Here is a 13,113-nt window from a genome sequence, read left to right as displayed (position 1 = left end):
AAAATACCTACTCTCATAAATGCCATAATAACTAATAATAATTCTAAACTTTCAAAACAAAACCTCAAACTAAAAACTAAAATTAACAACCATAACGTCATAGTAACAAAAGCTGATAAGGGCAATAATGAATAAATGAATAAACAAGACTACATCGAAAAAACAGAAGAGTTTTTCTCTGATAAAACCTACACATTAATCAATAAAGATACCATCGTAAAAACACAACGCAATCTAAAAACACTTCTTAAAAATTCAACATTCCTACTAAATGAACAAGACTACCAAAAAATGATCACTATGAATCCGAAATTGCCTACAGCAAGATCATTACCTAAAATACACAAAAAAGACATCCCCATCAGACCGATAATCAATAGCAGAAACAGTCCCACTTATAAAACTTCTCAGTTCCTCCACAAGTTCTTTAAAAAAACATTTTAAATTTCACAATGCAAATCTGATCAAAAATTCTATCGAACTTTGCAAAACTTTAAACAAATTCAATTTACAACCAAATCATGTCTTATGTTCCTTTGATATCACAAATATGTACTCAAATATACCCGTTAATGAAACTATCATCATAATAAAAAACAACCTCTCCAAATACAGCGCATTAAGCAAAATTGAAATAGACGAGTTCATAAAGTTACTAAGTTTTGTTTTACACAATAATTACTTCACTTTCAACAACAAAATATATAAGCAAGAAGGCTTAGTTATGGGAGACCCAATCTCCGGCATTTTAGCGGACATCTACGTGGACAATCTAGAACACAATAAAATAGTAAAAAACATTAACGGACTCAGTTTATGGCTCCGTTATGTCGACGACACATTGTCAATTATTGATAAACAGCTTAACAATAGTGATAACATCCTAACGTTTCTAAATGATTTAGACGATAATATAAAGTTTACAAAAGAAAATGAAAACAACAATTCAATCAATTTTCTAGACATCAAAATCACGCGAGTTATGAACAAATTTGATTTCCAAATTTACCGCAAGCCTTCATTTACCCCCATAACTATAAAAAAAGAATCTTTACACCCAAATTCCCATAAACAAGCCACTTATTACAGTTTAGTATACAGAGCATTAAAAATCCCTCTTTCACCGAATAATCTAAAAAATGAATTAGATTTCATAAAAGAAATAGTTAAATTCAATGGGTTCAATTTAGATATGATCAACAAAATCATTAATAAAGTCAGACTAAAACTAACCACAAACCTTTCGCCAATAAAACCCAACAAACCAAAATTTGCGAAATTCACATATACAACCCAAAAATCCATCAAATCACCAATCCCTTAAGAAAACATGAGGTAAAAATTGCTTACACAACGCAGAATACAAATCGAAATTTATTTTTTAATCACAACTCAGTCAATTCAACCAATAATAAATATTCAAGCTCTGATATATATAGACTTAAATGCTCCGTATCTAATTTTTCTTATATTGGTCAAACTGGCTGCTGTTTTTCAACTAGATATGCAGAACATTATAACGCCCAAAAACATAATAAATTCTCTACGATGAGTAACCACATGAAAGAAACAGGTCACAAATTCACTACAATAGATCAGGATTTACAAATTTTAAAAAGAATCGAAAAAGGTAAGCTCATGACTGAATACGAAAACTTAGGAACTTAAAGGACGTAATACCGAGCTCGATAGCTGCGGTCGTTTAAGTGCGCCCAGTATCCAGTATTCGGGAGATAGTAGGTTCGAACCCCACTGTCGGCAGCCCTGAAAATGGTTTTCCGTGGTTTGCCATTTTCACAACAGGCAAATGCTGGGGCTGTACCTTAATTAAGGCCACGGCCGCTTCCTTCCCACTCCTAGCCCTTTCCTGTCCCATCGTCGCCGTAAGACCTATCTGTGTCGGTGCGACGTAAAGCAACTAGCAAAAGGACGTAATAGATAACAAAAGTCCTCTTTATGAACAGATTTCAATTCTATTACAAAAACCATTCCTTCTGAATAATTTTTACAAAATATTTAGCACCAAATCAGTAAACACGCCCACCAATCCAACACACACACCACCCCCCTCCCCTCCTTCCACTATTGACAACTCCTCCTCACGCGCAGCGAATGGGCCCTCAGCCATGCCTTCTCAAGCTCAACCCCCTCCACCAAGACTTCACAAATACAACACGCGTAGTAAGAGCTTGGCGACTGCCAGTTACTCTAAAACTCAAAACGTAAACTAACATCTCAGCAGTCGAAGGGGTAAGTGTCAGCACTCCAAATTTAACTTCCACTATTCGGCCCCTTAATTCCAATTATGGTAATTCATTAAATTTTCAAATTATCTCTTTAATTACAGAACTCATCATACCTTTGGCTAATCACCGAATGACAACAATGTTCCCTTCCAACTAACACGCTTAGCTCAACACGCTCAACAGCAACATCACAAACGCTTACCACATCATAGAAGATGGTCTAATGACGCCTACAAAGATTTCAATATAGCCTACGGCACCAACATTTCCAACTGATATCATCTCAAAAGGAACCAAGCCATAAAAACAACTCTTCAAAATCTGTAAGCAAATAAATGAAAATCAACATTTATTAACTGCAAGAACCAACGACCATTACCATTGCTTAACTTTCCATTTAAAAAAATAAAATTAAAAAAATAACAATACGCCATTTGACAACTAAATGGAATGTATTTTCTGATTTTTATCTTCATTGTAATATCTTTTATTATGTCATAATCCTTAAACAACTGCCATGTTTTAGACTCCAATATTATCACTAATATTGTCAAATAACAGCATACTACATTTTATATTGTAGTAGTTGTTTAACAATCTCCAATATATTTTATCCGACATAGTTTTTAACAGCATTCATAGATTATTTCCAATCAGGTACCTGATCTATTCTAAGGTGGAAAATATAGCTGATGATGCCCACTATCTAATATACTAATTTCATGTCAACAGTTTTAATAAGGACAATATCCTAATTTTTTTAAATTGTATTGTATTGAATAGGTGAATGAATATTAAAACATACAAGTGTTATTTAATAAAAATATTTTCAAAACGGATCCAAAAATGAATTTTATCACATGTAATCCCTTCCCCTTCCCGCTATCTTCCCCGTCTCTACGATCGTATTCGTACAACACACGTAGCAGCAAGTCAGTGACCATCAAACCTCAGTAAACATCCAAGGGACTAATCTCCCCTCAATTAACACACGGGTAAGCGCCTTCTGTTATTATTTCCTTACAGTACAGCCTTTAAATTCCAGCAACTGACATAGATACTATTCTTCCTTTTTCTTCTTTTTTACAGGATACACCCGATTTATATTATTTCACCTACGAGATCAGTAGTTCTCCATTTGAAGCCCAATATTAACACACTACTACACAAAATATAATAATGTTTGAAACACTACGCGGAGAAGTCCCATAAGATTATTTACGCCGATCCCGACGAGGTTTTATAATCAGTCCAGTTCGCTTTTCAACCAATATATGTGATTTTAGCATTCCTCATCATGTTTATTTTTTTTTAAAAACATCATAGTTCATTACAAGAGCTCACCCTTATGTGAATAACTGTTTTTAATCATAAACAGTAATGCAATTGAGCGAAGATTATTATGGCCATTGATTTATACGAACATTTAATCACTACATACTATAGTAACATTTCATGTCATTTATTCCACTTACATTTTAAGCAATTTTAATGATCAATATTTGTTTTAATAGACATAATATAATCTTATTGATTATTTTTAAATTATTAAAATTCCTATTTTATCAATGTATATTAGACGATCTTTTGTTATATATACCAGGATCAGGGCCCGGACCCACCATGGATTATGTTATCTGTAGCTGATGATGCTCACTAAGATTGAGCAAAACATGTCCTACTTGTAATTAAATGGTTTTATCCTAAATATAAATCGACTATTGTGTATTGGAAAGGTGGTTTTTATTAATATAATAACTTCTTATTAAAATACAGTGTTCCAATGATAACTGTCTCACCATTTTAACAGCTGAGATTCAGACTGACTATTGAAGCTAGGTCGAACGCGAGCGCACTCCATACAAGGTCAAGAACAATGCGCGTGCCTCCCGTACGGCTGCTTACGTCTCGGAAAATAGAAACGCTCCTGGACTGTCTGGGTTTATAAGAAAGACTCTGTATAAACAAATTTTCTCTCTTTATCATGTTAGTATAGATAAGTACATGTTTTCTACTACTCTTGTAAGTTTTTCTCTGTATAATTATTTATGGATAATTAGATATTTGCATTATGTAGATATTTCTGTATCAATTTAATTTTTTTCTTTCTGATTATTGTTATATATGAGTATTTTGTTGTAGGATATTCTTGGAGCTGCACTGAAAGCTCCTCTTACAAAGTATGAAACCATCTACACTCTTCCTATGCTGACTATCAAGGAAGACAAAGGAACAGGAGTAGTAACAAGTGTTCCTTCAGACTCACCTGATGACTATGCTGCTCTTGTGGACCTTAAGAAGAAGCAACCCTTTAGGGAGAAATATGGCATTGCTGACCACATGGTTCTGCCTTATGAGCCTGTGAGTTTTAGAAATGTTATTACTTTATTTTATAAATAGTCAAAATGAAGTTATATTTATTGTAAGATAGGAAGCCAAAGAGAAGATAATATACTAAGGGTAAACTTATGTCCGGTCGATGTGGCTGCGGGAGCAATAGAAAGGACTGACAAGGACAAAATAAGCACACCAAAGAACGGGAGAATAGTCTACATTTTTGGACACTGTTGTCTTTATAGGCAGGCCTTCTCCTCATATCTCTACCACAGAGTGCAGCTTAAGTAGATTTGGTATACATCCCAGATTTTCTGGGATTACCAGATTACAGACATCTGCCCCAGTGTTCCTAAAGTACTTTTCGGAACGTGCTAGGTGCATCAAATATAAACCAGAATTTAAAATTAGCAGCTCTGGTAACGAACAGAAATGGGTGAGGCTTTGAGAGGATGTTGGTGGGGATGTCCAGAGTAGGGGTCTTGATGCATCATGCACCACAGAGCAACCGCTCGCTTTAGTATGCCATGAGTGAGCAAGAGGTACACACGTCCGTTGCGCAGCTCATCATCATTATCGAGTTTCTCGTGCAAACAGGAAATACAGATACGGATCTAGATGATCATAGGAGACATGAATGCCCAAGTAGGTCAGGAAAGAAAAGGAGAGACCGGGCGAGTTGGCCGTGCGCGTAGAGGCGCGCGGCTGTGAGCTTGCATCCGGAAGATAGAGGGTTTGAATACCACTGTCGGTAGCCCTGAAGATGGTTTTTCGTGGTTTCCCATTTTCACACCAGGCAAATGCTGGGGCTGTACCTTAATTAAGGCCACGGCCATTTCCTTCCCACTCCTAGCCCTTCCCTGTCCCATCGTTGCCATAAGACCTATCTGTGTCGGTGCGACGTAAAGCAACTAGCAAAAAAAAAAAAAAAAAAAAGCTAAGTTAAAGACGGGAAAGATACAAAAGATGACTGAGATAAGGCAGAGAAAGCTAAGGGTGTGGAAATTGCAGGAGAAGGAAATAAATGAAGAGTTCCAGACACACATTAAAACAAGTATACCTAAGGAAGAAATCGGAAGGGTTGAAGAAGAATAGGCATACTTTAAAACAGTCATGGTCGAGTCTGCAGAAAAGACCTGTAGAAGAGTATCAGGCAGGAAGAAAGATCAAGAAACGTCCTGGTGGAATGACAGGGTAAAAGATATAGTTAAAAGGAAGAAACAAGCTTGGAAAAGATGGCTGAAAAACAGAACAACAGAATGCAACACAGAATACAGGCGCTGCAAGAAGGAATGCTCCAAGGTGGTTCAAGAAGAGAAAAAGAAATGCTGGCAAAAATTCACTGAATCTCTGCAAGAAGATATAACCATAAGCGAACAAATCTTATTCCAGTGTTTAAAAATACGGAAAACCTAGGTGTTCATGGCAGAGATTGAGTGGACCACTAAAAGAATGAAATGAGGCAAGGCAGCCGGACATTGTATAGAACAACTATGTACCAATGAAATGCAAGAAGGTTTTGTACTCATCCTATTATAAACCTATACTGACCTATGCTTCAACAGCCTGCATGTTAACTAAGCAGGACCAAAGTAATATACAAGCAACTGAAATGAGGTTCTTGAGGAGCATACAGGGAAAGACAAGACGAGATAGAATATGAAATGAGGAAATATGGGAGAAGCATGGGAGTGTGTAAAATTCAAGAAGAGGCTGATATAGCAAAGCTAAAATGCTTTGGACACATGATGAGAATGCCAGGAGAGAGAATACCAAAGAGAAAATTCATGGATACAGAGACTGGAAAGAGGCCTAGGGGACATCCTAGAATGAGATGGAGGAGCTCTGTTGTGGACTTTATTGCAAATAGAGGAGTCGATAGCAGTAAAGTACTAGAAGAGGAATGGTGGAAAGATCGAGTAAGGTGGAGGGCTTTGGTACACTACCCTACCCTGAGAGAATCTGGAAAAAGGGAATGGTTGAAGAAGAGAAGAAGAAGGGAAACTGTCAATTATGGATGAGGAGGAAAAAGAAATCTGATGGAGAAGACTATACAACATCTTAATCGCGTCCAAGCATAGTGGACTGCTTATAAAAACACCATAGACAATTGTAAACAAGGGACCAGACAACTGGTAACTCCATTGGCTCTTGGGCCACACAGCTGTAACACGTACAAAGGGTGCATTATAGTTTTGATTTTGCCGAACAGGTGCACTTACCATACGATCTGCAAGAATTTGGACCCTTTTTCTTCTTTACAGGCTACAAAGTGGGTCTCTTTGGTGTAGCGTTTGAACCACTTAACAAATTTGTTTCTTACATTATTCCAGATGCTTGTTTTGTGGGTAAAAGAGTAAATACTGTCTTATCTCTTGTACATCACTTCTTGGAAAATTTTTCAGTATGTGAGGAGCAATTACAATTTCATGCTGATAACTGTGTTTGGCAAAATAAAAACATCTTAATGAGATACTTCATGTGAGTTATGACAGGAAAGAAAAGCAGTTGAAAAGTTTCATTTTTACCAGTGGGACACACACAATTTCAACATGATTTCTATTTTGGTTGTTTCTGGAAAAATGAAAGTGAAGTTATTGAAGATGTAATTAATGTCGCCCGTAAAAGTTGTCAAATTTTCTAGCTCTATTATTCCTGTCACTTTTGGCACAGAATCTGGAAATGTAACAGTTCCTACTTATGACTGGCAAAACAGGTTCCATGCTGGAATGAAAAACATTCCACAAATAATCCAGATACATCACATTGTGTATGTGAAAGAGCATCCTGGTATAGTGTTGACAAAGAAATCCATAGTTTCTGACAAAGTACCCTACACCATCCTTCCAGAAGTTCCACCGCCTGGCTTCAGTGACCTTCCGCAAGTCATCACACCTCAAGGAATTAGCATCGATAGATAGATGTATCTCCATGAAAAAATATCCCCTTCGTATCAGAAGATAAGAAAGATATACTATGTCATTGTGTAACATCTTTCCCTCCTCCAACAGCACCGCCACCAACCACCTGAAGTGAAAATTTTACGGATGGCTTCTGTTTCTCCTCCTCTGCCAATAATTACACAATCATCTTCTTCAAAAAGTGTAACGCCTAAAAAAACAAGTAAGGCTCAGAAGAGAAAACCACTAACTCCGAGAAAATTCTCCCCAAAGAAGAGGTCTTGACACACCTGAAGCTCCTGTGAAGAGGCAGGACATCAGGACCAGACTGTGAAAGGGCATATAATATGCCCAGTATGCAGGCTTCAGCATGGATAACTGAAATTCCTGTCTTATGCTGGCTGTGATTAATGATCATTAAGGAATGTGATCATTTTTGTAAAGTGCAGTAGTGTTGCAATTAGTTATCTTCAGTGACCTTGTGCAAGTCATAAAACCTCAGAAACTTAGCATCGATAGATAGATCTCCGCGAAAATATTAGACCGTAAATAATATCTGTTGGTAATTTTCGTTTATAAAATTTTCTATGTCAGAATACTGGTGAACATGAAAATGTAAACACCAGCGTAACTTCCAAATAGTTTAGAAATTATTTTTGTCACAAAGTAACCAAATTTTTAAACAGCTCTACTGAAAATTTTTAAAATCTTATGTTGTAACATTACATGCTAATTTAAGGCCTTAATTTCTTTCGGAGGCATTCATTTCAATGACATGATAGTACCTTTATATCAATACCCGACATGTGGTCCCGTTTCATATGCACGCACACATATTAGCTCCCTTGGCATTGTGTCATATGCCTTTTGCAGATCAGTGAAGGCAGAGTTATGTTTCCTGTTTTCTTCTAGCCTCACCGAGCAAGTTGGCTGTGCGGTTAGGGACGCACACCTTTTGAGCTTGCATTCAAAAGATAGTAGTTTTGAACCCCCACTGTCGGTAGCCCTGAAGATGGTTTTCTGTGGTTTCCTATTTTTACTCCAGTCATATGCTGTGCCTGTACCTTCCTTAAGGCCATGTCCTCTTCCTTCTCACTCATAGCCCTTTCCTATCCCATTTTCATCTTAAGACCTATCTGTGTCAGTGCGACGAAAAGCCAGTTGTAATTAAAAACTTCTAGTTTTCTCTCTTGTAACTGTCTCATTTTAAAAATTATGTCCACGGTCTCCTTTCCCTTTGTAAATCCAAACGACATTTCATTGTTCGTCACCTGATTTCTCAGTTTCTTGTCTAATGCTCTTTCTGTCACTTTCATAAGGCATTTCATTAGCTTGATTCCTTTGTTATTTTCACATTCTAGAGCATTATCTTTATGCTTTTAGATGGGTATCATGGTGGTTCTTTTCCAGTCTTCTGGGATTTTTCCTTCCATCTAGATGTTTGTCTCATTTCATATACTCACTCTACCCCTTCTCCTCCCAGTACTCTGATCATTTCAATTGTTACACCTGGAGCCCAGCAGCTTTACCACCCTTCATCTTGCTAAGTGCTCTCTCCATCTCGTCCTTCTGGATAATTACCTCTGATCCTTCCACTCTTCCAATGATCCCTTTTCTTTTGTTAACCTTATCTAAAAGTTTTTCAAAGTAGATATTCCACTGGTTCTTTACCTTCTCATTTTCTTGTAATATACGAGTGCTATTTTTTTTCAAGGTCCGATTGGTCACGAAATGAAACAGCAGTACAAATTTGACACTTTTCTATTAGTAACACTTACTGATACATCACAGCTATTTTTCAACATAGTCGCCTCGCAGATTGAGACATTTGTCGTAGCGTGGTACCAACTTGTCAATGCCCTCTTGATAGAACGTCGCCACCTGCGCCTGTAGCCATCTTTGTACGCCGGTCTGCAGCGCCTCGTCGGTGTCAAAACGCTGTCCTCCTAGCCAGCGTTTCATGTGAGCAAAGAGGTGAAAATCTGATGGAGCCAGGTCCGGACTGTATGCTGGGTGATCGAAAACGTCCCACTGGAAACGCTGCAGGAGGTTCGTGGTGGCAGCTGCAGTGTGCGGCCGAGCATTGTCATGGAGGAGGACAATGCCTGATGACAACATCCCTCTCCGCTTATTCTGAATTGCCCGTCGTAGACGTTGAATAGTCGCACAGTATGCGGCTGCAGTGAAGGTGGAACCACGTTCCATGAATTCCACCAACAGAACTCCTTTCCGGTCCCAGAACACAGTAGCCTTACACTTTCTGTTGGAGAATGTTCGCTTGAATTTCTTTGGCTTACTCGGGGAGTGCGAATGCATCCACTGTTTGGATTGCTCTTTTGTTTCTTCCGTTTCAAAATGAACCCATGTCTCGTCCCCTGTGACAATTTTGTTCAAAAAATCCGGTTCTTCATCATGGTAGCGCTGGAGAAACGCTAAAGCGGCGCCCATTCGCTGTGTTTTGTGACGGTCAGACAGCATCTTCGGAACCCATCTCGCACAAAGTTTGCGGTACTGAAGTGTCTCACTCACAATTGTGTAGAGAGCTGACCTGGAAATTTCAGGAAACGAAGCACTCAACACAGAAATTGTGAACCGACGATTTTCTCGAATTGCCTGATCCACACGCTGAACAAGATCATCGGTTGACACACACTTCCTTCCCTGGCCGCCTGCATCATGGACGTCTGTACGCCCTGCTGTAAAGTTCCTGCACCATTGTCGCACTTTGCTGTCGCTCATGCACGTTTCACCATACACACGACTTATTCGGCGATGAATTTCGGCTGCATTGCACCCCTCAGCCTGAAGAAATCGAATTACACCGCGCACTTCACACTTGGCGGGCGAAGCGATCGTTGTAGCCATGTTTACTAGCGCGCTGCACGTTCACTACTGACGGGACTGAGGTGAGGCGCATAACGGTCATTTCAGAGACGTTGCGCAACACATCTGCACAGCGGTTCATCATATATTAATACCAATTTAAATGGTCCGTTATTGGACATTATAAATTTTCCAGCTAACTCATTCCTGGTTGCCTGCGTTTCGCCCTCGTGTGCTAAGTTAGGCTCGTCAGTTGGGACCTAGCACACCACCCAAGACGCAAGGCTAGTGCATACCGTGGTGGCCACTGCATAGGCTACTTGAAGCCACCAGCAGTGCCAATGCACTATGAGAGCTATGTCTCATTTTCAAAAATTGATGCCTGCCTGGCCATCAAATGATGTAGATGTTGATTCCCATAGGGAACCTCCACAATATGCACTAGCCTTGCGTCTTGGGTGGTGTGCTAGGTCCCAACTGACGAGCCTAACTTAGCACACGAGGGCGAAACGCAGGCAACCAGGAATGAGTTAGCTGGAAAATTTATAATGTCCAATAACGGACCATTTAAATTGGTATTATAAATTTACTCATTCGGGACAAATATTTTAGGTTCCCTATGGGAATCAACATCATCATATATTCGCGGGCGTGTGACTGTCGCGACCGATCGGACCTTGAAAAAAAATAGCCCTCTTATATCCGTGTTTGTCCTTTATCACTATTATAACCATACGAGTTGCCCGTGTGGTTTGGGGCGCACAATTGTGAACTTGCATTTGAGAGATAGTGGGTTCGAAACCCACTGTCGGCAGACTTGAAGATGATTTTCAGTTGTTTCTCATTTTTACATCAGGCAAATGCTGGGGCTGTACCTTAAGGTCACAGCCACTTGCTTCCCACTCCTAGCCCTTTCCTATCCCATCGTCGTCATAAGACCTATCTTTGTCAGTGCGAGGTAAAGCCAATTGTAAAGAAAAATATATCACTGTTATGGTATTAATGTTTTATCTCATCTTGTTTCTTCATCAATCCTATAGACTGCTTTCTCACCCTCTTTTGTACTTTAAATGTAAATACCACTCTTCCATAGCAGAGTGTTTTGCAATGGCTGCTGCTCTTTTAGCTTGTATGTTAATTTCTTTGTAAATCTGCCTTTTATATATTTCCCAATTATTAAGTCCTCCGAAATCAGTTTGTACTTTAGCTTTTTCTTTACCATCTCAACATACTCTGTCCTTTTATCATCAGTAAGATTATAGACTCTCATCTTCTCTTTTCTTTATTGTCCTTTTAATTTCTGTCCTTTTCCTGACAACTATTTCCAAAATTCTGTCCCATTTAATACATGCTTCTTGAGGAATATCTTTGCAGTCCTTTACATTCTTCTTATTCCTGTTTCACACTAATAAATAATAAGTTTGGCTCTCTAATCCACCACTCTTGTAAGTCACCAGGATTGAGCGAGCTGGCCATGTGGTTAGGGACGCGCATCTGTGAGCTTGCATTCAGGTGATAGTGGTTTTGAACCTCACTGTCGACAGCTCTGAAGATGGTTTTCTGTGGTCTCCCATTTTCACACCTGGCAACATGCTGGGGCTCTACCTTAATTAAGGCCATGGCGACATCCTTCCAACTTCTAGCACTTTCTTATCCCATTGTTGTTTTAAGACATCTCTGTGTTGGTGCGACGTAAAGCCAATTGGAAGAGAAAAAAAAGTCACCAGGTGTTCTTCCCTCTTTCTGAACAGTGTGTTGTTGAATATTAGTCCTAAGCTTTCTCCCATTTCAAATAGCCTATCTCCATCGCTTCTTGTTCCAAATTCAAATCCACCCTGTTCATCTTAACCATTTTTTCTCTCCCTACTCTCCTATTCATATCAGCTCAAATAAATAAATAAATTAATTAATTAATTAAATAAATAAATATACTCTGGCATACCACTCCCAAGTTCATCCATCTCATCTCTGAAATTCTCTTTTACTTCTCTGTACAACTTATTTGTGATGCAAATGTTGAGATTACATTTCAGATTATTTCTGTTAGTCTAATGTTGATTAATCTCTCACTTTTTGTCACTTCAAGTACTTTTGTCTTCCATTTTATGCTCAAAGTAATCCCTACTCCATTTCCTCTCTGATTTTCTCCACATATATATAACTTGTATTCTTTGCTTACTTCTCTGGTACTCTTTTCTGTCCATCTCATCTCTTGGGAAATGCTGGGGCTGTACCTTAATTAAGGCCATGGCCGCTTCCAACTCCTAGCCCTTTTCTATCCCATCATCGCCATAAGACCTATCTGTGTCGGTGCAACGCAAAGCCATTAGCATCTCTTGGCCATACAATATATCTGCATTCCTGTACCTCTCACTTACTCGACATTCTATGTGCCAGTTAGGATTATATCAAAGTCCACCAGCTTCTTTACCTGCAGTTGTGTCTCCTGCACAACCCCTTGTTCGTTTCTCACATCTCTAGGGGGATCTAGGTGCATGTCACTTCCAGGGAATTTGTTATCCCTTTTAATTACTTTCAAATGATTTCTTATGGCATGGATGCCTGGAGAAAAGTTCTATGACCACATGCCCTTGCTGACGCCAACCCTCCATGTGGTGTAAAAGGCTGGACCTACCTGGAGAATAGACTCCCTTGTAGCCACCCCTAATCTAGGGTGCAGGTGTTACTTGATGGGTTTCTGAAGCATTTCGTCCTCTGAGGGACCATCATCCTCCCAAGAGGGCTCCTCCACCCAGAGACGTTGGGCCTCAGGGTGTCTGGTTATTTCCTGCCACCCAACACTGAGCATT

The 13,113-nt window shown here is 39.0% G+C and overlaps 1 protein-coding gene across 1 annotated transcript in view; it reads left to right on the top strand.

The window, feature by feature from the left end:
* The window catches only part of LeuRS (Leucyl-tRNA synthetase), a 427,288-nt gene that overhangs the window by 208,731 nt on the left and 205,444 nt on the right, over positions 1 to 13,113 (top strand). Inside the window, exon 7 of the mRNA XM_067142663.2 lies at positions 4,389 to 4,607. Coding sequence (XP_066998764.2) covers positions 4,389 to 4,607 — 219 coding nt within the window. The remainder of the gene's footprint in view (positions 1 to 4,388; positions 4,608 to 13,113) is intronic.

Source organism: Anabrus simplex, chromosome 3 (assembly GCF_040414725.1).
Source record: "Anabrus simplex isolate iqAnaSimp1 chromosome 3, ASM4041472v1, whole genome shotgun sequence".
Lineage (NCBI taxonomy): Eukaryota > Metazoa > Arthropoda > Insecta > Orthoptera > Tettigoniidae > Anabrus > Anabrus simplex.
This window is presented reverse-complemented; position numbering and strand designations above follow the sequence as displayed.